General features: G+C 47.2%; 1 protein-coding gene across 2 annotated transcripts; it reads right to left on the reverse strand.

The window, feature by feature from the left end:
- Positions 1-117: 117 nt before the first annotated feature.
- Positions 118-21,926, reverse strand: LOC309531726 (membrane-spanning 4-domains subfamily A member 4D-like). Of its 2 annotated transcripts, none has more exons than XM_082221442.1 (7): positions 21,766-21,926; positions 17,828-18,054; positions 17,046-17,168; positions 15,098-15,154; positions 11,946-12,074; positions 2,274-2,381; positions 118-676 (listed from the first exon to the last, which is right to left on the reverse strand). In XM_082221442.1, exons 1-7 carry the CDS (start codon positions 21,887-21,889, stop codon positions 584-586), a joined length of 861 nt encoding a protein of 286 aa, XP_082077568.1. In that variant the 5' UTR covers positions 21,890-21,926; the 3' UTR covers positions 118-583. The 2 variants fall into 2 exon arrangements, with proteins under 2 accessions (XP_082077568.1, XP_082077569.1); XM_082221443.1 differs by lacking the exon at positions 21,766-21,926 and adding an exon at positions 18,761-18,984 and having other exon boundaries at positions 17,828-18,108.
- Positions 21,927-25,368: the final 3,442 nt, after the last annotated feature.

Here is a 25,368-nt window from a genome sequence, read left to right on the forward strand (position 1 = left end):
ACCCACATGTGTGTCCACCATATTTCCAAGCGGCTTAGAATCTTTTGCTGGAGTTAAAACGTGTGTGCATTATGAACATGTATTTCTGCCCAATAAGGCGTTCACACATCAGAGGAATAACGGAAGATTGGTTTATTACATGAAATGAAAGTGACATTAGTATATGGGTGCTATTTCAGATAGCAAGGTTACAAATTTAAGCATGCAGCAAATCATACAGCACACAGACCTTAATTAGGAGAATAAAAGGATCCCAAACAATCCGAAAGCCTGAAGGGCAGGTGCAGCCATTTGCCACAGCCGTGCACTAAAAGTAAAGTGAAAGAGAGAAGGGAAGGATATGCCTGTCCTGAAGTAAGCAGGACCCAAGTAGGGGTTCAGGGGTCTGTGCCTTCCATTGGGAGTTGTACTCTCCCTGTCAATATCCTATACCAAAGTTGCAGCCACAGCACATAGCCTAGATGGGCAGATGACAAAGAATGTTAGGAAATTGGTAAAGTTGTATTTTTGAGATTGCTGGGTTGTTAGTGAGATAGCAATGAAAACCTCTATCTTAGCCTCTTCACAAGGGTTTGAGGGAAGACTACGCGTTGTTGTTATTGGCTGGAGGATCAGGGTTGCCTTCAGTGGGACTTACATCTTGTTTGAAGACAGGGGATGGCGATACAGTTGTGGCCTGAGAGACACACAAAATTAATTTACTAAATAATAATAATAATAATAATAATAATAATAATAATAATAATAAATAAAATAATTTTTTATTTATATCCCGCATTCCCCAGGTGAAGCCGGGCTCAGAGTGGCTAACAACAGTAAAATAATACATATGAAATTTATTCATTGTTATCATCTTTGTTTTCATCCTAGCATCATTTCCTGCAATATTCATCACTGCAATATTTATTAAAACAATTTCCCTTATTTCTTCCAGTGTATTAGAACTCTTACTGGTCTCCCTTCTTTTATGACTGAATGACCAAACATGTTGGAATAATCCAAAGGATTCTTACTGCTAAGGGCCTGAGCCTGCTTGATTATGCTGAACAATTTTTAAAACTATGTTACGGCATGATTGGAAGGCAATTGTGATGATATGTGTCCTAATAATTAAGTGATGCTTTGTGTCCTAACAATTAAGTTATGCATCATTTTTACAGCATCTAGGGTCTAACTGAGGTTACAACATAGTTCCCATTAGCTAATAAGAGGGGGTCAGTGGTACCACACATATTTTGAATCTAGAGATTCAATCCAGTTAGAAATATTACAGGTAGCAGTGCTAAAAAAACTGGAGAACCAATTCTGGTCACACTGGACCAGGAGCTCGAACTCCCACCAGTCCCAGCAAACATGACCAATTGTCAGGTTGATGCGGAGTCCCAAAATATCTGAGGCACCATGTTGGCTGTCCCTGCACATTTCCAAACAAGGTACCAATTTGTTTTTAAAAGGCCCTCAGCATTTTATTGTGCATTTACCCTTATAAGAACATTTTTGCAAGCAATTAGCGCTCATATAATGCATGTTTATATATAATTTTCATATGCCTTTTCATATGCACATCCCATTAATATTCACATTATTTTGGTAGGAGAACTACATAACACTTAGAGATCTATAAATTTTGAAGAATAGCACCTCTCAGGTGGGCACCATTGTCATTATAAAAGGACAAGGTTGCCGTTCATGGTGAGTTCCGGCACCTCTTTTTCTAGAAAAATAACACTGCAGCCCAGGGCTTTCATGAAGTGTGAGTTAGGAAGGTTCACATCAAAATATGAACCAAACCAAACTTCTCTCCCACACCTAATGGGGACTGATTCAGAAATAAAACTGAAATGAACGCATCTTCTCATAGAAAATCACACCTCCCCATGTACAAAATTGTTGATTTCGGTTGAGGAGAAACTATAATCTTATGAGCAAGAAGGGTAACCTTGAGAGAAGACTTGCCGTCTACTCTTCGGAAATGAGAAATAAGTGCAGAATAAATGAGTTGCTTGAACAAGGCACAAAATGTCCTCAAAATAGCCTGTGGCCATGGATGATGAGAGTCAAAATTCAACAACATCTGGGGGCCCAGTGTTGAAGAAAGCTGTTCTAGGCTGCAATAGACTCAGGATCCAGACCCAGCATCTATGACAGAATAGCCCTATAGATTGAAGGAGGCTATTCATATCCACAAATAAATAAATTCTCCGTACCATCTTCTCCTTGGACCTTTAAGAATGTTCCTCTTAAAACTTGAAAAAAGATATTGAAATGCTTACCATGTCGCTGCTGGCTGCCTTCATCCCAAGATGTGCTAAGGAAACAGTGATGGCTAACTCCAGCATGGTGAGCAGGAGGAGAAGGACAGCGAGAGCAGTACCTGCAGACTACACAGCAGAGAACCATGAATTGCATTATGTACTTGTCCCTCCTACAAATTTGTCCAGCTGTAGCATTGAATTACGTCCTGCCCTACAACCTACTCTTAAAAAGCAGCTTGGGAACAGTTGGGGACAGTGAGGTGGTGACCACTGTGATCTGTTTGATTAAAGCGGCAAACGCACACCTGGCAAGATTTGATAGTCTCCTATACTTGGAACACACACATGAAGCTGAAAACATGTGAAGGCTCTTAATCTGGAATATGACACATTCTTGTTAATTCATTTTACACCGCATAGCGTTGTGTTACATTGTACTACATTGCTAAATCAGCTGTACAGTCAGCTGTATTATGGATCCACTAAAGGCAAGAGCAATCTAAGGAGCCCATGTGAGAGTACCCTCACATAGCAACCCTTCCTTAGCATTTGCCTCAAATGCTTTTAAAACCCAAGGACCTGCTGATGACTAGCATCCTGCAGAACAGTGTAGCGAACTTCACACGTCACACCATTCTTTCAGAACCAGATTAAATGGAGTCCAGCATAGCTTTGAAGGACAAGCACAATTGCATTCTCTGTTGAAATGGCATGTGAACACCAGTGTACACGATTCTTTCCTTCACCCCCTACTAACAATGTCAGTAGTACTATTCATTGCGTACATCTTTGCCATCCTACAGTTGTATTGGGTTGGCTAACCTTTGGTCCACTGGATGTTGCTGGATGGCACCTCCCCTCACAGCTTTACTGTTGAGCATGCAGAGTGGGGCTGATGGGAATTGGAGTCCAAGGACATCTGGAAGGCCACACCTTGGCCAAACCTGTCCCACATCCCTTGCACAAAGGTGACAAATGCCTGAGCAATGGCCCATTCAAGAGGTGCCTTTGAATCCCACTACAATAGTTGGTTTGGAGATCTATGCTCCACCAAACACAGTTGGGGTTACGCTGAAAAGTATCAGGTGTTATAGACTAATAAATGCAAGAAAACATGGCTTTAATATACTAAGGCACCCAACAATGGCATTCAACCATGTGATGTTAGGATGGTTCTGAGAAAGCCATTTCCGGCTTCAAGGAGATGGGGTTGCGGGCTTGCTCCACCCCCACTCCCGCGCGGGGGCTGGTTCTTCCCCCGCGCGAGAACAGGGAATCCCCGGGCGTGTCGCTGAACCGGCCAGCCTATTGGCTGGCCGGGGAGGCGGGACCTTGCCTATATAAGGCCAGGCACGCCCGGGGATCGCCCTCTTCCCACCTGGACCCCAGAGAAGTTTTTTTTTTCCTGCGCCGGCACCGCAATCCTCTACCTTCGCCTCGCCTCGTGCGCCCATCCCTGCAGGAGTAGGAATCACTCGCAAACAGAGCTGAATTCACTTCGGATTACTGGGAGCGCCGTGGAAAGGAGGTCGCGGGAGAGGACGGCTGCGCAGAAATTCTTTGCTTCGCTTGGCTGACTGTGGAGCTACACAGCGGATACCCCTAACCCAAAGACCGCGGACCGCGCCGGGAGGGCAGCCTCTTCTTCAACAAGGAAGATTGGTATAGTATCGCTGCGGCTTCCGTTCCCGGCTACCCCTCCCATCAAAACCTCCTTCGCTGCTCCCGTCTGGTCCATGGCCCCTGTCCTGGCCCTTTATACACTGTCCTCCCTCCGCTCGCCTTAACACTGCCCTTCCCCCGCTCGCCTTCAGTCGTTATTTGGACCCCCGCCACCCCCCGATCGGCTACCGTTCCTCCTTTCTCCGCCTCTCCGCTGCGGGTTCGCCTGCTGCTTTCCATCCTTCCCTCCTTATAAATCACCGTTGCTGCTTACTGCACCCTCCCTTGGTCCTCGGTTTTGCGTTCCGCTGTGTTTATTGCTTGATTTCCTGATTCGCGGCTACCGCTTTCAGCGCGCGCGCACTAAGGCCGCGGCACCCAGGCTAGGGCTGCTGGGAGTGAGGGCCGAGGGAGGCGTGCTCTCCGGGGGAGGGAGATCATCAGGGCATCCGCCCTTTATACACTGCGAGCCGAACTTGCTGGATAGGTAGGGAGGAAGGGGACAGGGAGCGGCCGCCATATTGGCAAGGGCCACGTGCACAAGCTTGGCGGCCATTTTGAGTGTGTCCCGCTGCTGGGACCTGCCGTAGCAGCGGCCGCCATATTGGTAAGGGCCACGTGTCAAGCCCCGGCGGCCATTTTAGGTGGGTCAACTTCAGTCGCGGCCCCAGCCGCTTAGATATACCTCGTTGTACTGTTTTGCCTTTACAGGACGACCCCTAATTGTGACTGTTTTTTCTGGTACTGCATTTTATCTGGCTTGATTTTCGCAAGTGGGTATTCAAACAATTACAATATATATATACAAAAAATAAAATAAAAAATAAAAATAAAAATAGTTTTCCACAGAGCTGCATAGGATTCCCCCATTAGGTATCAACAATAGTAATTGCATTACACTGGAATAAATAAACGAATAGATAGATAGCTAGTTAATAAGTATAATTTAAAAAATAAATAAATAAGTAAATAAATAAATAAATAAATAAATTAAAAAATAAATAAATAAATAAATACAACAATAATTTTAATAAATTAAAAATTTAAAAAAAAAAAACAAAACAAAACAAAAACAAAACTAGCCAACAAACTAATTCATTAAAAAGGGGGGGTTGGGCCCCCACATACCGCAACGGTCGCAGGGCAGCCGCCCTATTTATCTGCTAGCTTAGCCTGTCAACAGCAGCCGGCACCAGTAATAACCTATTGCGCCACAGCGTCCTTGGTGGAAGTAGTTTGACTAGAGGCCGCGTTGCTGGGGTCCGTGAGGACAATACTGAACTAGTTCAGTTGGTAAACCGCTAAGCCAGCGCTTAGAATACTGAACTGACAGCTGTACTTAACAACAGGATACTACAGCATTTACAGTCCGCGCAGTACCGCAAGTCTCGCCAGTTTATTTAGTGGTTCGTTTCCCATCCAGTGGTAATGGCTTCTGGAGGAGACCAGCAGGCATCTACTTCAGCCAATCCGCCAGCTCCTCCTGCAGGCAATAGTGGCGCCCAATTGCCTTCCTCGCCTTGCAACCCCCAAGATTTCGCCCAATTGTTCATGGCCTTTGAAACGTTCTACAAACGATATAAGGCTAACGGCGGTTCGGTGCCCTCAGCACCGGAACCTTCGCAGGAAGTCATACCCGACACCCCTCCCAGCCAGAGCCAACAGGGCACCCCTGCTATTGCAGGCTGCAGTACCCAGGCAGAGACAGTGAGCGTGTGTCGCCCTAATACCCGCTCCCGGTCGGCTACCGCTAAGAAACCAAACCATGGCTTGGGCAAAGGTAAGGCACCGGCCAAGGGTGCTAGCAGGGGGACGGCCACAGCCAAGGGCACCAGTGGGAGCCGTGGCTCAAAAACGCCAGGGATTCCTAGTGTTTTCCAGGAGCAGCAGGCACACTACAGCTCTACTGAGGACAGCGCCGAATCCGCGCCGGAAGAAGAACACGTTGAGCCGAGCACCCCCCAGCCGGTGGTATCCGCGAACGCGGCTAACGACGAGGTGCCAGGTGGGAAGAGGAAGTCTAAGAAGAAGCACACGTCCTCTAAGAAGAAGAGAAGTAGACAATCAGAGACCGAGGATGACTCAGGTACGTCATCATCTGACTCAGATGGAGAGGGGCCCATGGATGGCTACTGGGTTTTAGGGGAGGAGAATCATGGGCTCCCACTTTGGGCACACGAAAGGAGGGCCAACTCACATCGTAAGGCCTTTAATGGCGTGTTGTCTTGGAGGAATGGGGCATTGGTGGAGGACGTCAAAGTTGCCACTCATCAATCCACCGATTTCATACTGGGGTTCCACTTGTCTCAGAGGAAGAGGAATAAGATCCTCAATGGGGACTATGTGGACATGTTCACCCTTCTCCCTCCAACCAAGCTGACGGGAAAAGGGGAGAAGAGGCGTTCTTACGGTAAGCGTAGGTACAGGACGCCTAGGGCGGAGCGCACCTTTGAGAACTGGCTGGACGGGTACCAAGTGTTTATGGGAGTCGTGTGCGCCGCCTATCCTAGGCGTGCTATGGATTTAGTCGCCTATTTGGCCCACGTCAGGAGGGCCCACGCCCTCGCGGGGGAAAACGCGGCCCTAACATACGACGAGTATTTCCGTAGAAACGCTTCTCTCCTGCCTTCTACCCGCTGGGATCTAACGGATCCTAACTTCTGGGGCCAAGAAGTCAACCCATACATCGAGAAGAGAAACCTGGAGCCCTCCAAGGCGGGTAAGACAGAGACGAAGCGCCGCCGACAATGCTGGGAATACAACAGGGGCATTTGTTCACGCCCCTCCTGTAAGTATTTGCACGAGTGCGAGCGGTGCTGGGGTAGCCACCCCGCCTCGGCCTGCTTCAAGAACAAGCAACAGCCCTTTCGGGGAGGCCGGGGGTTCTCCCACAGCAGTAATAGGGGCACCCCCGGATCCGCCCATCAGGGACCTGTTAACCGTCAATAACCATTACTTGGGTTTAGCCGCCTCCCCCATCAAACTCCAGCCCCTAAAAACCTTACTGGACCAGTACCCCGATCGGAAGGCGGCACAGTACCTATGGGAGGGGTTCTCCTTGGGATTTAGAATCCCAGTGTCCACCCCTCCTATCACCGGGGACCCTCAAAATCAAAAATCGGTTAGGGAAAAGCCAGAAATAGCCCAGAAAAAGATAGAGAAGGAAATTAGCGCAGGCAGGGTGGCAGGTCCTTTCACAGAGCCCCCAGTAGAGGGCCTTCACTTATCCCCATTGGGTATCGTGCCGAAGAAGGCCCCAGGGGAGTTTCGTATGATCCACAATCTCTCCTTCCCAAGGGGAGGCTCCGTCAACGATTCGATCCCTCAAGAGCTTTGCACGGTGAAATACGCCTCCTTTGATCAGGCTGTTAAAATGATCCGCAGATTCGGGCCCGGGGCACTCCTGGCCAAATGCGATATTGAGTCCGCGTTCCGCCTGCTTCCGGTTCACCCGGCTGACTTCCGTTGGTTGGGTTTCCGATTTAAGGGGGCATATTTCATCGACAAAGCTATGCCCATGGGATGTTCCGTGGCCTGCTCTGCCTTTGAGACCTTCAGTACCTTTCTCGATTGGGCCCTTCGCACCAGGACGAGTTCATCGGGCGTGTCCCATTACCTCGATGATTTTATTTTGGTGGCAGAGGACAAACCGCGATGCACAGCGCTCTTGGACGCCTTCATGGCTTTAGCAGATGAGCTTGGGGTGCCCTTGGCCGCTGAAAAAACCGAGGGTCCCGCCACTACATTGGTTTACTTAGGCATTGAATTGGATACCGTGGCCCAAACTTCCAAATTACCCAAAGAAAAATTGTTAGCTCTCAAGGAGGTGATTCAGCAGCTTCTGCCCCTAAAGAAGGTTACGCTAAGGCAGATCCAATCTCTCTTGGGCCACCTGAATTTCGCTTGCAGGGTGGTGGCACCGGGCAGGCCCTTTTGTGGACGGCTAGCCAGGTTGTCTGCCGGCCTAAGGGCACCCCAGCATAGGGTCCGCCTCTCCAAAGAGGTCAAAAACGATCTGGAAGTCTGGCTACAATTCCTTGAAAATTACAACGGTGTATCACTATGGCAGGATTCCATCACTCTCAACGCGGAGTTCCAGGTGCAATCTGACGCTGCGGGGTCCTTAGGTTTTGGGGTATATTTCAAAGGGCAATGGTGCGCAAAAAGGTGGCCAGAAGAGTGGCGGGGTCAACCCATCTCCCGGGACATGACCTTTCTAGAATTCTTCCCTATCCTGGTGGCAGTTCATCTCTGGACTGAGCAATTCCGCAATCACAGAGTTTGCTTCAACACAGATAATCAGGCAGTAGTGGCGGTTCTTTCCAGGCAGTCTGCCCGTTCCCCTAGGGTGGGTAACCTTTTAAGGTCCTTCATTCTCCAATGTCTCGAGCACAATATATACTTCTCAGCCAAATTTGTACCCGGGATTAATAACGATATTGCGGATGCTCTGTCTCGCTTTCAGATGGAGCGCTTCCGCTCGTTAGCGCCGGAGGCGGAGCAGTCATCGATGCCTTTCCCGGAACACCTCTGGAGTCTTGGGAGCAGGAAGTGTTGAAGGGAGTATTCGGTGCAGTTGCCCCCTCCACTATGAGATCCTACAAGAAAGCGTGGGCTGACTTCCTTAAATTTCGCAGTAGATCAGCTAAAGTCAGCCTAAAGGCCGTTCCCTCCACGAGGGAGGTCTTACATTATTTCGCATACCTGAAGGAATTGGGCAGGGCTCCCAGGACCCTCAATATTCAGTCCGCCGGGATTTCATATTTCTGTAAAAGCTTTTTCGACACCGACCCGTGCGCCAAGTTTATAGTACGTAAGACCCTTGAGGGCTGGCGTCGGGCCCAGCCCCCCAGCTCTGACAAGAGGAGGCCCATAACTTATGATATTTTAGCTCAGATACACGTAAAATTACGCGAAATTTGCTGGTCTAAGTATGAAGCGCGCTTATTTTCAGCAGCCTTTTCCATAGCATTTTTCGGGGCCCTCCGTGTTGGGGAGGTGGTCTGCGAGGGCGGGGCCGCCCACGGCCCGAGGGGCATCCACATAAGTGACATAACCCTATCGGCAAGTGAATTGCTAGTTCAGGTGCGCAGCTCCAAGACGGATCAACAGGGTAGGGGGGCCTTCCTGCGCTTACCAGCTGCCCAAGGCACCGGGCCCTGCCCGGTTAGGGATGCTCGGCGTTTCCTATACTTAAGACCCAGTAGTCAGGGCCCCTTACTAATCCATCCCGATGGGTCTCCCTTGGCTCGACACCAGTTTACTAGAGTAATGCGCAAAGCTTTGTCTGCCTGTGGCCTGCCCGCGGAGGAATTTGCCGCTCATTCATTTAGGATTGGTGCTGCAACTACTGCAGTGCACCTTGGTCTCTCGCTGGAGAGGATAAAAGAACTGGGCCGGTGGAAGTCTAATGCATACAGGGCCTACCTAAGAAAGTAAGTTGGGACTGGTGACAAACCTGACCTCGATCTCTCTATTTGTTTCCTTACAGAATCACAAAAGATACACATCTGGTTAGTGGGCCACAGCATTGTACACTGGGCCAATGTTCGAGCCAGGACTACCGGGCTTGGGCCTAACTTAAACTTGCCTGCTAATGTTGAGCTGAAGTGGTTGTCAAGAAGGGGGATGCGCTGGAGCGAATTCAGGCCCTTGGTGATGGCGAGAGCTGCCACGGATGGCCCCCCAGATGCACTAGTTATACAGCTGGGGGAAAATGACTTGGCTTATCGCAAGGCGATTGACCTGAGATGGCACATATTTGACGATCTGGCTGAACTGATGGTGGCGTACCCGAGCATCACAATTTTGTGGTCCTCACTGCTGGAAAGAAGGACTTGGAGGGACTGTGCGAACCCGGCTGGGGTCAATAAAGCACGAAAGGTTTTAGAGCGGGCAGTGCAGCGTAGAGTGGCGGCCCTGGGCGGGTGTGTCATTGGCCACCCAAGCATCCAGTTCAGCAACGAGGCCCTCTACAGATGTGATGGCGTGCATCTTTCCAATGAGGGAAATGACTTGTGGTTGGGAGACATTATTGCAGGGATTAGGGATTGGTTGCAGGTTTAAAAGGTATTGGCGGCGAGCTTCGCTCGATTGGCGGTTAGGCATTGGCAGGGGGAATAGAGACGCAAATGAGAGGGGGGGAAGGAAGCGCCATCACCTTCCCCCAAATAAAAGGGGTAGTCCGGTAGAGGACTCCGGGGGGCGTTGCCTTGTCCGAAACCTACGGAGGTAAGGGCCGCCGGCACGCCCCCGAGCGGTGACACCCGTGGGATCCTAGTTGGTGTACTCCAACGGGACCCCCCACGGTTTGTGGACAACCCTCCCGGTCACCATGCCGGGTAGTCGATAGGAGCCAATGCCTAAAGCCAATACCTTTCAATTCTGTAATCAATAAAGTTGTGGCCTTTTCATGCCCATTAACCTAAAATACCGTGTCCCGTGTCTTCATTTCTCAATGGGGGGGAGTATTGCCACGCAAAGCCATTTCCGGCTTCAAGGAGATGGGGTTGCGGGCTTGCTCCACCCCCACTCCCGCGCGGGGGCTGGTTCTTCCCCCGCGCGAGAACAGGGAATCCCCGGGCGTGTCGCTGAACCGGCCAGCCTATTGGCTGGCCGGGGAGGCGGGACCTTGCCTATATAAGGCCAGGCACGCCCGGGGATCGCCCTCTTCCCACCTGGACCCCAGAGAAGTTTTTCCCATCCCACCCACCCGTAGGTTTAGCTAGTCTTGGCCTTGCTATGGACTTCGGTTGGTCGCCGCAAGGGGCCTGGTAGGAATTTTTCCAAGTTGGCGCACTTTGTTGCCTTTTGGTTTTTTCGCCTACCTCGTAGCAAACGTCACAACTCCCCGGTGTTGGCGGTTAGGCATTGGCAGGGGGAATAGAGACGCAAATGAGAGGGGGGGAAGGAAGCGCCATCACCTTCCCCCAAATAAAAGGGGTAGTCCGGTAGAGGACTCCGGGGGGCGTTGCCTTGTCCGAAACCTACGGAGGTAAGGGCCGCCGGCACGCCCCCGAGCGGTGACACCCGTGGGATCCTAGTTGGCGTACTCCAACGGGACCCCCCACGGTTTGTGGACAACCCTCCCGGTCACCATGCCGGGTAGTCGATAGGAGCCAATGCCTAAAGCCAATACCTTTCAATTCTGTAATCAATAAAGTTGTGGCCTTTTCATGCCCATTAACCTAAAATACCGTGTCCCGTGTCTTCATTTCTCAATGGGGGGGAGTATTGCCACGCAACTGGAGTTGCACTCAATGAAGGAGGCATTGAAGTGCCAAATAATGTGGCTAGCGCTGTGGGTTAAACCACAGAGCCTAGGGTTTGCCGATCAGAAGGTCGGCGGTTTGAATCCCCATGACAGGGTAAGCTCCCGTTGCTCGGTCCCTGCTCCTGCCAACCTAGCAGTTGAAAAGTATGTCAAAGTACAATAAGATAAATCGGTACGGCTCCAGCGGGAAGGTAAACGGCGTTTCTGTGCGCTGCTCTGGTTCGCCAGAAGCGGCTTAGTCATGCTGGCCACATGACCCGGAAGCTGTACGCCGGCACCCTCGGCCAATAAAGTGAGATGAGCGCCGCAACCCCAGAGTCGGTCATGACTGGACCTAACCGTCAGGGGTACCTTTACCTATAGGTTAATCCATTGACTCTTAGCTGAAATAGAACAAATTTCTGATGTGCTGAAAGTGCAGAAATTTCTCCCAGACTCACAAGTTTGCCAGAATTCCACATTTCTAAAGGCACAACCCAAAATGCAAAGAAGGACATGCATGGTCAAAAGAACCACACAGGGAGTTTCAACTTTACTTGCTGTTTTCTCCACAGTACTCCCCACTGCCTCAGAGACAAGCTGTCTTTCAAACTAAGCAGTGGCTAGTCTCCTTTGCTGTAGGAACCTGTGCTTTGAAAACAGGAAGTGAAGCTCAAGGTAGGTGCATAAGTCTTTCCCATTGACACATGCTCTCATTACTGGATGTTGCCTGTAAAGTCAATGTTTTTCATACATGTATTTGCTTGTTAACTTACCTGCAGAAAAAAGCCTTCAGAATCACTATAATCTCTTTTATTATTTATATCTATCTCCAATGCATATAGAATGATGCCAATTGTGGCCATTATAGCACTTGTGATGTTCATTCTCACACTGGACATAACCTGAGAGAGAGAGAGAGAGAGAGAGAGAGAGAGAGAATGAGTTTACCAACAAAAAACTTAACTGCCTTAAATTCACCACCCCCTGTACCCTTGATTCCTAACCTGATTTGCTGGTGAGCTGTGGACATTATCTAGTTCAGTGTTTCCCAACCGGTGTTCCGCGGCACAGTAGTGTGCCGCCGGACGTCGCCTGGTGTGCCGTGGGAGGGAGGCGGGCGAGTCGGGCTAATCCTCCGACGAGCTCCACCTCCAGACCCATTGCTCAAATCCTTTAACCCAGCAGGGCGGGGAGGGGGGGGGGAGAAAGAGAAAAAAGAGAGGGTGGAAAAAAAGAAGGGGAAGAGAAAATATTTTTTTAAAAAAAGGAAAGAGGGGGGAAAAAGCGAGGGATGAAGGTCGTTCCTCGATAGAAAGGACTGAAGGGGTGGCAGCTGCGTGGCTGACAATGGGGGTGGCGGGGGGAGGGGAGAGACGGGAGAGGGACCGTCTCTCCTTTTCTCCAGGCGAGAATGCTGTGTGGCTTCTTCTTCGGAGCGGGGGGAGAACTGTGTGGCAAGACCCCATTTCTGTGGAGAAAAACGATTGCTCCGACCGAGGGAAGAGAGTGAGTTGCGCGGAGCGCCTGCCTGACCATCGCCTCGGAAGGCATCGAGATTTGGGGTGGGCGGGTGGAGTGACGGGACGGCGGTGTCGCCTCCTCTCTCTTTCTCCCTCCTCCGCAGCCGCTAGCGACGGGCTTTTAACTTCTCCCAACTTTTGTGTGCGCGCGCGGCCCTCGAAGTCCCCCCTTCCCGGGGGACCCGACTAGGCCCTGCCCGCCGCTGGGTGAGAGCGCAGCCTAGGGAGCCGCATTGCCGCTGCCCTGCACCTGGCTGGGTGGGGGGAGGGGACCCTGGCGGCGGCGGCCCCAGCGGCGCCTTGGTGCTCGTGCGGGACTCGCTCGGCTGGTGCCGGCCTCTCAGGGCGGAGGCCTAGTCGCGGGCTTCTGGGTGTTGGGGTTGCTACGCGCCTCAGTCCCCGGGGACCCAGCGTCGCAGCCTGACGCCGCCGAGTGTGTGGCTATGAATGGGAGGGTGGCAGTGGTGGGGCGGCGGCGGGCCTCTCCCCCTTCCTTTCTGTGAGGGACTCTTCTTGTTGAATGTGGGGCTGGGAGAGAGGCGCACATTTCTGCTCCCCCTCCCGCTTTGTACATGGAGAATGGCCTTGTCCTCCTCCCTCCCCCTTCCGCCGTGTAGCGCGGAGGGTGTGCGTCTAATCCCCTCTCCACCTGCTCCCTGAGCTGCTACCCTTGTGTAAGGGGAGGCTGCGAGTGTGTATCCGACGCAGGCAGCATGCTCTTATTTCTCCCACCTTAAATCAGCGCTAATTGCGCCTGGACGCAGTATTTACTTCCGAGTAGGCCCCCTTCTCCCCCCCCCCGTAGCACCTGACGTTGCTATTCGTATCATCAGGTTTGTTTGTTGATAATTTAGTTGTTTTAAAAGCATCATGTTAAGAGCTCTCTCCCACCCCCAGACCCTTGGGCAAAACAGAAACACACACATACACATACACATACACAAACACAGAGATTGAGCCCTGCAGGTTTTATGAAATGAATGGATTCTGAATGCCTGTTTCAGTGGCTTGTCCGCCTTAGGCTGCTGGGCCAGACACCTGTTACACGGTGCAGTCCGTAAGCTGTGAGCGCTGCTACCTGCCGCCGAGACCACGTAACGACAGTCTTGAAAGACCTACATTGGCTCCCAGTATCTTTCCGAGCACAATTCAAAGTGTTGGTGCTGACCTTTAAAGCCCTAAGCGGTTTCGGTCCAGTATACCTGAAGTAGCGTCTCCGCCACCATCGTTCAGCCCAGACACTGAGATCCAGTGCCAAGGGCCTTCTGGCAATTCCCTCACTGTGAAAAGTGAGGTTACGGGGAACCAGGCAGAGGGCCTTCTCGGTAGTGGCGCCCGCCCTGTGGAATGCCCTCCCATCAGACATCAAAGAGATAAACCAGTGTTTCCCAACCGGTGCGAGACGTTGCCTGGTGTGCCGTGGGAGGGAGGCGGGCGAGTCGGGCGGCGAGAGGCGCGGCGGCGGCGGCGAGGAGAGGCCGCCCAGCGCGGGGCTCTCGCCGTCTGCCTGCCTGGCTGCCTGCGTGGCGCTGACGTCACGGGGCTGTAACGTGCCCCACATAGGCACACGCGGGGCGGCGAGCGAGCGAGCTCCCACACCCATCGCCGCTCGCTTCGGCCGGCCTACTGGGCTGTCGCAGGCGGAAGGCCTGCGCATGCGCGAGGTTTTCGCGCCTTCGGGATTCCCTTCACGCCTTCCTCCTCCCGGGTCCTTGAGAGCGCGGGAAGCGGCAGCGCAAGACCGGCGTTGAGCCTGGTAGGTATTGCGCTTGCCAAGGCAGTCATTTGGGAAATGAAAACTTGCAAAGCAAGCAACCAGTTCAATCTGAAGTACGTGTATGCTTAATATCCTGTATCTGAAACCTGTTCTGCCCCCTCCCCCACACTTGGTGCCATTTTCATCTACACATGCAGCAGAGTAAGTTGACCCAGAATAGTACCAATTCAGATGGCAGATGGGAGAATGACAGTGCTGAATGCTTCCCCATGTAGAACAGTCCCTGCAAATAAAAACCTAGCATATTTGGAAGAGGGATGCTAGCCTAACCATTACCTTCTATGCTGTTACTATTTTTTTATTTTTTTTTACATAAGTAAAAAGTGACCTTTCCCCATCTGGCATGGTGGTGTGCCTCGAGACTTTTTTTCATAAAACAAGTGTGCCTTTGCCCAAAAAAGGTTGGGAAACACTGATCTAGTTCACACTGCAGAGCAGCAAAGGCCAAGCCAGTAGACCCTTCTGTCTCATAAGTAACCTGGTGTCCAGGGAATAAAGTGTCTGTCCCATGTTGCCAGATTCCCAATACTCTACCCCACACCCCACACCCTTGGGATAAAGGTTCATGGAATCAAGAGTTAGGATGGAGAAGAAGGGAAGAAGAAAGAGAAAACATTCTACATCTCACCAAGGCTTTGATTGGGTATTTCTCAGCTGCCACAGACAGTGATCCAGAAAAAATGAACTATTCAAAAGAAAAAGAAGAAAATGCATTTTGTTGCAGTTCACTTAAAATTCCAGGAAAATACTATTCCAATACTATTCCAATACTTGACAGTAGCGGCCAGAATATTAATTGCACAGAACTGGAAAAGTCCAAATACCCCAACGGTCAGAGATTGGCAAACAAAATTATTTGAATATGTTGAATTAGCAAAAATGACGCAAAAAATTAGAAACCCAAAAAATACGTTTATTAGCGATTGGAATACATTTATGGCATATATTGAAGGAAACTATAGAAACTTAAAAACTACTGCCAGTTTGATATAAATCTTATGACGTGCAAACCATAACAACTCTTAGCTGCAGAAAAAAGGAAAAAAAAGGATCAAGAAGCCCGAAATCAGGAGGGAAGGAGGTCAATAGGTGTGTAGAGAAAATATCTAAATAGGTAAAGATATAAAGATTCAAGGAATAAGACAAGGAACTGTAACGGAAATTGATGCTATTTTTATGTTGTATATGGATATTTTTTCTTTTTTTCTTTTTCTTTGTTCTGTAACTGTTGTTTTATTTTTTCTTTTGGTTATCTAAGTGAAATTCAATAAAAAGAAATTAAAAAAAAATAATTCCAGGAAAATCAATCTACTTCCAACTACATAGTACTATGGCATAATGGGAGTGATGTCAAGTGATAACATATTGTGCGGACAGGCGGAGACCCCCCCAACCCCAGGCGACACCCAAGTGGAATAATGACTCAAGACAACATGCTATGGGATTTACCGGTAAATTTGGCCACAACTTTCTTAAAGCTTCAAATGTAGGGAGACCTTGGCTTAGGCATTGGGTGTTTACCCCTCCCCTGGCCAGGGATCTGGGGAACATCAGCATTATCCAGAATGTGTGGGGATTGGGCTGGCTCTGGAGAACGTCTGTTCAAGCAGAGAGCCTGACCTCCATTTCACCGCCATAGCAGGGGAGAGCAATGACAACCTATTGGCGTATGGCCTATGCCTCCCCTCAAAACAACCCCTTTAATGGGGAACCCTGGGATCGCCACCACAGGGGGGGCATGGGTCACCATTTCATGCCCCCCCCCCCATTTAGGGAAGATAGACTAAAGGCCTGAAACCGCCAAAGTTGTGACATTTTGATATGGGGAAGGCAAAACCCGCCAATGCAGGAAAATTCCTTTCCGGCCCTTCAACACCGACCATAACTTAGCAGTGCCTGCGTACCTGTGAAGAAGAGGTTAACCTGCAAAAGAAGCCTTAACTGAGGGAGGGCAGGGTGGGAGAAGCTCTGGAGCCGACTGAAAACTCCCAGGTAAGTTCTACCCACAATAGTGGGTGTGGGCAGGGCGGTCCCTCCCCTTACCTGGCCAACTCTCTCCTGGCAACGCCTCCCCAGCTAGGACTGGTTAACTGGCAGAGGTAGGTGGCTACCTCCAGGTGTTCAGCTGGGGTGTGTGTGAATCGAGGCTGTACTGCCGGGAGCCGCATGGGATGGGGGGGAAGGTCTGCACACGACCACACAAAATGCGCCTCCCATTTGATGTGGGGAGCTGTCATTCTTTTCCCTTATGGGCAAATCGTTAACTGAATGACCTCTGAAGACAGATGAGAACTTGTATATAACATATACATGCATTTCTGTCATTTTTTTTTTATAACTCAGGGCATGACACATTATTTCCTTTCCTTTCGCTTCATAATAATTCTATGACAATTCCATTTTGCAGAAATAAAGCAAAGGGTGACAGTGGGTTATTTTCCCTGCTGTTAGGCATCTGCACCCAAAAAGCCAAATGCTGAATAGCCATTTTGATGTAGATCTCTTCCTCAAGGTTTAAAGTCACAGAACCATGGGCATTGAAACAAACTTCATTCTCAAAGGTGCGTAATACTTACAAATATTCCACTCCAGAATGGATAGCCTGTAATAGAAGTGAAAAGTTTGTAGTATCGACGAAAATGAACAATTACAATTGTCCCCAAGCTAATGTAGATCAGTCCCAGCATGACCTGGATGGCCTGTGAGAAAAAAGTACAGACAAGATGCCAACATGTAAGAAGTTTCTAAAGCCTGGGGCCACCACTGGAAATCCCTACTGCTGAGTAAGTAAGTGTCCATGGGTCAGGGCTGCCATACGTCCAGATTCGGCCCTCAAAAAGCTCAACAACTTTGCCAAAAAAAGCTTTGGATTTTCACTTTTTTGACATATGGCAACTCTACCATGGGACTGAAGATTTGCTCTGCTCTTCTCCCTCCCCACTCCTGCTAAGAAGAGGCATAAAGCCAGACAACAAGAGAGATACGAGAAACCTCCAGATGTTCTTTCTATCAACTCCAGCTCTCTCTTGGCCTAGAAAACTCGACAGATACAACTTTCACATGGTGAATATAATGGGTGCCTTGGACTATCAGTTTTCAGAACTCAATCTCATCAGGAATTACCCTGATAATTTCACTGTTCCTCTGTATGTGTGAGTCAGTTGGCCAGTCAGTCAGTGAGGGCCGAAAGTGTTGAAATATCACTAACAAAGTCACATTGGACCAGAGGATAATCTGGTTGAATCTTTGTCTGGTCGTACCCTGGTAAGATACCCCCGTGAATCAATTTAGTCCTTTCTACACTCTTGGCAGGAAAGTACCACCATTCCATGGACCTGAACATATCAAAGAAACTTACCCCCAGAGTCTTGATCTCTATTTTATGGAGTTTCTTCAACAAATCTTCTTGAATCTGTTCGTTGTTGGACCCTCCAGGCTGTTGGCCTACATTTTCTATACATTGCACTGTCCCTGCTGGTTGAAGTCCAGGGAAATCCTGACCTGCTTGGATAGCACCATCAGAGGGAATCAACACTACTGTTCCATTAGACTTGATCACTGGATCTGTTGCCATAGCTGAGATGTCTGCAAAATGCAACCCATTTGGGGTGGGGGGATGAAAATTTCAGCCTCAATTTCCTAAAATATTAAAGGGACAGGGCAGTACCCTTTAGTTAAGGCAATTGGCAAACAAAAATAACACCCTTGTCATGATAAGCCTCACAATCCTATAGCTTATAAAAGTGATGCCCGGAGAGCCAATGACTTAAAATTTTTGGATAGAGATAATCTTTCATTAGGACCATCAACATGTCATAAGTCAATGCAGGATCAAAAAAAACATAGGATCAATGCAGGATCAAAAAAAGACATTTCACCCTCCACATCTGGATTTAGGCAGATGGACCAAGGAAATTTGTGGGTACACGGAGTCATAAGAAAGCACAATTTGTGACATTGCACATCATTACTTATCATGGAGTCTGTTAAGACACCAACCTTAGCTTCTAGACTTCTAGCTGTGTAGAGCTGGAGTCAAGATGAGAGGTGTTTTCACCATAATCTCTAGTGCAGTACACAGTTCTGACTTCAGTGAGAGAGTCTGCTCTTGAAATCTGAAACCCACAGCAAAACTCTTGACTGTTAACAAAGCTGGCCCAACACCTTTCCATAATATGAGAATCAGGGTCAGCCCAAAAGGTTTTGCTGCTGGAAGCAGACCATTAATTACTTATCCACCACTGTTAGGACCAACTCTAGTAAACACACAAAAGTAGTGTAAAATTCAAACCTTCCACAAACTCCAGTAAGGTCAGATGTAGCTTCAGTTCTTTGAAAAGGTTCTGGTTATTCAGCAGTGAAGGGAAATCCCTCTGCACGTGCTCAGAAGCACTTGGTTATTCCTTCAAGTCTTTCAGAGCTGAGCCTTGGATCAGATTAACTACTCTCCCCAAATACCTTAACTCACATCTAAGCACATCACACTCCCTGATGTGCTTGCTCTCAGCCTGATAATCTCTCTACAAAGCGATAATGAAAACAGTGCTTATTGTTGGAAAATAGGAAGTAGGATGGCGTTGTTTCAAGTTATTCTTTTTAGGATGTGGTTTATCCAACCAACCAAGTATTTGAAAACTTGCATTAGTGCAATAAGCCTAATATCGCAATAAGCCTGATATTGCTGTAATCTTCAATTTGTAACTACAGATAGTTATAATAAACGAAGTCAGCTATTATTCAGATCTAATGTTACACATGACATACCTTCAAAAATGCTTTTAAAATATATTTCCCTCATTTTGCTGATGTTCTCAATGCCTTCTTTGCCCCAGTCTTCTCCGATAAAGAAAACAATGCCCGACCTGAAGAATTTGGAGCAAATGATTCAGCAGAGGAAACACAGCCCAGAATAACTAAGGAGATAGCACAAGAATAATTGGCTAGTATAGATGTATTCAAGTCTCCAGGGCCAGATGAACTGCACTGGCAGTCACCTTTGAGAATTCCTGGAGAACAGGCGAAGTCCCGGCAGACTGGAGGAGGGCAAATGTTGTCCCTATTTTCAAAAAGGGGAAAAGAGAGGACCCAAATAATTATCGCCCAGTCAGTCTGACATCAAAACCAGGGAAGATTCTGGAGCAGATCATTAAGTAAACAGTCTGTGAGCACCTAGAAAGGAATACTGTGATCACCAATAGTCTACATGGATTTCTGAAAAATAAGTCATGTCAGACTAACCTGATCTCGTTTTTTGACAGAATTACAAGCCTGGTAGATGAAGGCAATGCAGTGGATGTAGCCTACCTTGATTTCAGCAAGGCATTCAACAAGGTGCCCCATGATATTCTTGTAAAGAAGCTGGTAAAATGCGGTCTTGACTATGCTACCACTCAGTGGATTTGTAACTGGCTGGCTGACCGAACCCAAAGGGTGCTCATCAATGGTTCCTCTTCATCCTGGAGAAGAGTGACTAGTGGGGTGCCACAGGGTTCTGTCTTGGGCCCGGTCTTATTCAACATCTTTATCAACGACTTGGATGATGGACTCAAGGGCATCCTGATCAAATTTGCAGATGACACCAAACTGGGAGGGGTAGCTAACACCCCAGAGGACAGGATCACACTTCAAAACGACCTTGACAGATTAGAGAACTGGGCCAAAACAAACAAGATGAACTTTAACAGGGAGAAATGTAAAGTATTGCACTTGGGCAAAAAAAAATGAGAGGCACAAATACAAGATGGGTGACACCTGGCTTGAGAGCAGTACGTGTGAAAAGGATCTAGGAGTCTTGGTTGACCACAAACTTGACATGAGCCAACAGTGTGACGCGGCAGCTAAAAAAAGCCAATGCAATTCTGGGCAGCATCAATAGGAGTATAGCATGTAGATCAAGGGAAGTAATAGTGCCACTGTATTCTGCTCTAGTCAGACCTCACCTGGAGTACTGTGTCCAGTTCTGGGCACCACAGTTCAAGAAGGACACTGACAAACTGGAACGTGTCCAGAGGAGGGCAACCAAAATGGTCAAAGGCCTGGAAACGATGCCTTATGAGGAACGGCTAAGGGAGCTGGGCATGTTTAGCCTGGAGAAGAGGAGGTTAAGGGGTGTTATGATAGCCATGTTCAAATATATAAAAGGATGTCATATAGAGGAGGGAGAAAGGTTGTTTTCTGCTGCTCCAGAGAAGCGGACACGGAGCAATGGATCCAAACTACAAGAAAGAAGATTCCACCTAAACATTAGGAAGAACTTCCTGACAGTAAGAGCTGTTCGACAGTGGAATTTGCTGCCAAGGAGTGTGGTGGAGTCTCCTACTTTGGAGGTCTTTAAGCAGAGGCTTGACAACCATATGTCAGGAGTGCTCTGATGGTGATTCCTGCTTGGCAGGGGGTTGGACTCGATGGCCCTTGTGGTCTCTTCCAACTCTATGATTCTATGATTCTTATTATATTTTTTACCTGCCCTTCAGCAGCAAGGTCCAGGATGAGTTGCAACAATTTAAAAATCACCATCACTATTATTATTACTTTATTTTGTCTAGCTGAAGCCATTATAAAAAAAGAAAAATACATAAAACAGAATGAACATAGAAAAGAATACATTACACAGTTAAAATAATTATTTAAACCAAACATTTGCTCAGAAAAGAGTTTGCTCCTCTGAAGAACTTATCATCTCCACAAATGTTTCTCCTTAAAATTGCTGCTCTAAAAGCAAAACAGGTCACTTTTTTAGAGGTATAGGGGACTCATCCCCTAATAAAAAGTTAATTAAGTATCCAATTGATCTCTCTATTTGGAGATTTAAATCTTTAAACAAGACTGCTCTTAAATTCATGTAGATTAAGGCAAACCACTAAGTCTTTGGGTAAGTCTTCAGGCACATTCCCTCCATATGAGCAAACTCTCTCTTCATAGCAACAGTGTCCTTCAACTATGGCAGAGTGGATTGACTGAAGCCGCAGAGCTGCAAAGTCTTTTCTTCATTTGATATTTGTGATGCTGGTTACATAGTGCGGGCACGGAGTCTAAATGGGAAGCTTGGCATACAAAGTGGCACATTTAGACAGCCAGGCAGAAGTGTGATCAGCACAAAAACCATGCTTTGAAATGTGAGATTTCATGTGGTGAGATGCCATCTCAAAGCCTAACGAATTCAGAATGTCCAAAGAGTGGCCGTATTCGCTCAATAACTTGTAGCATTTCTTGATTCCAAGATGGGACCGCTCTAATGTTAAGATTCAGCATCTCCTTGAGAGCAGAAATTACTAAAATGGACCTTATCCCCCTGACCTTTGAGGCATAGCTTCTTCTCCCAGTTCAGATGGCTCTGGCAGGTGCCTAGCTCTGCCTCCAGCACAGCCACTTTCTCCCACGGGGTCACCACCTCGGCACTCGACGATGGAACTTTGGACATCCTTCAGCTTTTACTGCAGATGCAGCGGCTGAACAAAGCAAGCCAGAACCAAGCAACCGTAATGACTGCTAGTCAGTACGCACAGCCCCTCAGCGCCCCTCGCAGCCAGACAGCAGTCTTGTGAAAGGCCCCATCCCCTTCACTCTCTCACCCACTGCTTTATTTATAGGGGACCCACCAAATGAGGTATGGGGGAATGGTGGAAGACTTTCTTAGGGGCATTCAAGTGACCCATATCTTGTTTTCATAACAACAGGAAGTGCTACCATATTGAATGGGGTAGAATGTGTTAGAGTGAAGCACAGATCAGAACTTCCAGTAACACGTTGAAATGCTGTACTGAAGTGAAGACCCCTTGGGAATTCAGACCTCTGTGTGACAAAATGAGAAACAATAATGGGTTAAGGGTTTTTGTTAGAGCTCCAGCATTTTCAGGGCAGTTGGAGACTATGCAATACCGAAGGGCAAAGATACATACTCCAGCCTTCACGGAACAAAGACCACCTTCCAAACAAAGCATGGAAGACTCAGTTCCCTTGGAGAGCTCAAAAATAGCAGGAAGATATTTATTCTGGAGAATTTCCAGATTTGTTTTTTGAAGAGTTTCCCATATTTGTGCACCATAACAGATTTGTGAGAAGTCTTTGGCTTCAAAAATTTTGAGGGCTGGGGGAATTTTGCTCCAATAAAACCTTGATAGAGAGTGAAATCTGTGTAATAATTTATACTCTAAAAAATGGGAAGGCACCTGGGGAAGAGGGAATAATTGGAGAAGTGTATAAAGCCAGGGGCAGATCTTCTATAAAACTAATGAATCTTAGTTTCAGAGCCCCTAATTCCAGAGGGGCACCAGAAGCGACTTTAGTCCACATTGCTTAAAAGTTTGAGGTCTAGTTGACCCAATTTGAGTTGCACGACTCAAATTTATTATTTTATTGTTGTATATATTTCAACTATCCTAAAATTTGAGAGTCAGTAGCACATATGTTGTAAAGGTGTGGTGATCTGTCATGCAACAGCCCCATTGAAGAAGATAACAGGGGTTACCCAGACCTTGTTGCTAGTTGCAAAGGGGTCCCCATAACAGTTCAAGCTTCAGGGCCCCCAAAATGTAGGTCCACCACTGTATAAAGCAGCTGTCTATTGATGGACCTCTATCCTAGCAGCTCTATTTACAGAAATTAATATTAGCAGTCACTTTCCCCCTCAATGGAATATTCGTATAGTCATTTCTATATTTAAGAAAGATGATCCTAGCAAATCAGCCAATTATTGCCCTATTAGTTTGTTGCACATCTCATTGAAAATATATAACAAATACTTGTTAAATAAATCACATTATTGGCTTGAGTCTAGTGAGATGATAGCAGAAGAAGAGGAGGGGTTATATTGTAATCACTCAACTACTGCTCACTGCTTTGTACGTTCCCATCTGGTACATAAATATGTAAAACTCAAGTGCAGATGTTTATTTGGAGTGTTTACTGACTTTTCAGCAGCTTTTCAAATCAGTATTAAAAACAGATAAAATAATTCACTGTCACAAGAAAAGGGAGGGTTATTGTGTATAATTCCTCAGGTACAGGAAGAAACAGGAAGTGCTGTCAGCATGGCAATGTCCTTTCCTCATAAACTTGTTGAAATCACTGTAGTTCTCAATTACATTTGTACGTACAGTTAAGAGTTACGATAGTCAAAGAACATTCAGATTTAATATTACACATGACATATCTTCAAAAATGCTTTTTAAAGCTATTCTCCTTGTTTTGTTTATGTTCTTATTAAGCTTTTCATCTGCTGTTCAGCAGCAGGTCCAGGGTAGGTTCCAACAATTTAAAAATCAGTATTAAAAACAGTGAAAATAAATTTACTGTCACAGGAAAAGGGAGGGTCCTATTGTGTGCAATTCCTCAGTGGATGTGTGTAAATCATCACCACAGGCAGAAACGGGAAGTGTTGTCAGCATGGCAATGTCCGTTCCTCAATCGCCCATCTGACAAAATCTTCTTGCTCAACCTGTAGTGGAGGGCCAACGAAAACTCACACTAGATGATTATAGGAATACCAAGTTCCTCATATGAGACATGAATGCATGCTCATATTCTACCACTGATATGCTCAAAATATTAGAAGTGTATTAAGCACTTGAAGGCTCTTCGGTTAATTGTCAGTCAGCACTTACTCTCCAAAGTCTTGTACTGATTTATCTACCGATGTTTAATGCTTTAGACAACGTTCAGGCCTGCTTTGGTTATTTTTTTTGTACTGAAATGTGTTGTATCAAAAATCTTCATGCAATGCACTAGTTCACTGTACATTCCCCCGATTGTGTGTTATGTGCTTTTGTTGAACAATACGGGAAACCCATCCTAGAAACCTACCAACTAATGCTATGGCCATTACACCCCCACCCCATATATGACTTTTTCTGATGAGAAGGGCAACATTTGGTGGTGGTGGTGACTCATCATGTAGCTGGCTACCATTTCAACATCCCTTCAAAACGACACCTCTTCATAACATTTTGTGGCATTCTGTTAAGAACAGCATCCCTGACTGGCAACAGCCATTAAAAATGGGCTTGATTCCCTCACTCCCCAAGGAGCCATGCCTTGGGTAGAGTGAGGCAGCAAGATGTGTTTTTTCCTTTTAAAATATTTTTTAAAAACAGCTGCTACATGTGAGGACATGGAAGGTCATTGTTTCCGCTTCAGCATTTAAAAATTAAAGCTGTGGCAGCAGGAGTCTCCACAGCTCTAATTATAAACATGCGAAGGGGAGAATGAGAAAGGAAATAGAGTAAAAGAAACTGTCTCTTTCACTGCCACTCTGGTGAGATCCCCTCTACGTTAACCTCCAAAATGGCTGCCTCAGCTTGTCAATGATTAATGGGATTATTATGAAAAACTGGGTGTGTTTTTTACTGTCTGCCTGTGTCATTTCCTTTGATTTGAGAAATGCAAATAACTATTCTCATAAACATGCTTATGAAGAACCTGAGGTCTTGATAGATCATACACAGTTTTGAAAGGTTTTGGGGAAATGTATTTGTAGAAATATTTAATTACAATGCAAACAGATACCATGACTGCAGGATATCTTGTAAATTAGAAATAAAGAACGCACAATACAGCTATTAAGTACTGCAAGAACAACCATTGCCAGGTCATGGAAATAATTACAACTATTGACTTTGGATCAATGCAATTTGGTAAACAGCACTATTGGAAAAACTGACACAAAAATTAAAAGGAGCAAAAGGCCCAAAGAAACATGGCAATTTTTATGCAATTTGGTGTGATGTTATTGATTATATGAATAATGAGACATATGGAAGAACAGTACCCATAGTTAACAGCACAGTTTGGAATGCATGAAGCATATATTTTAATTACTCCCTATGAATTCCTATAAATCCCTGTACAGTGGTACCTTGGTTTTTGAACGTCTTGGAGGTTGAACATTTTGGTTTTTGAATA

Source organism: Podarcis vaucheri, assembly GCF_965113315.1.
Source record: "Podarcis vaucheri genome assembly, chromosome: 1".
NCBI classification, from domain to species: Eukaryota; Metazoa; Chordata; class Lepidosauria; order Squamata; family Lacertidae; genus Podarcis; species Podarcis vaucheri.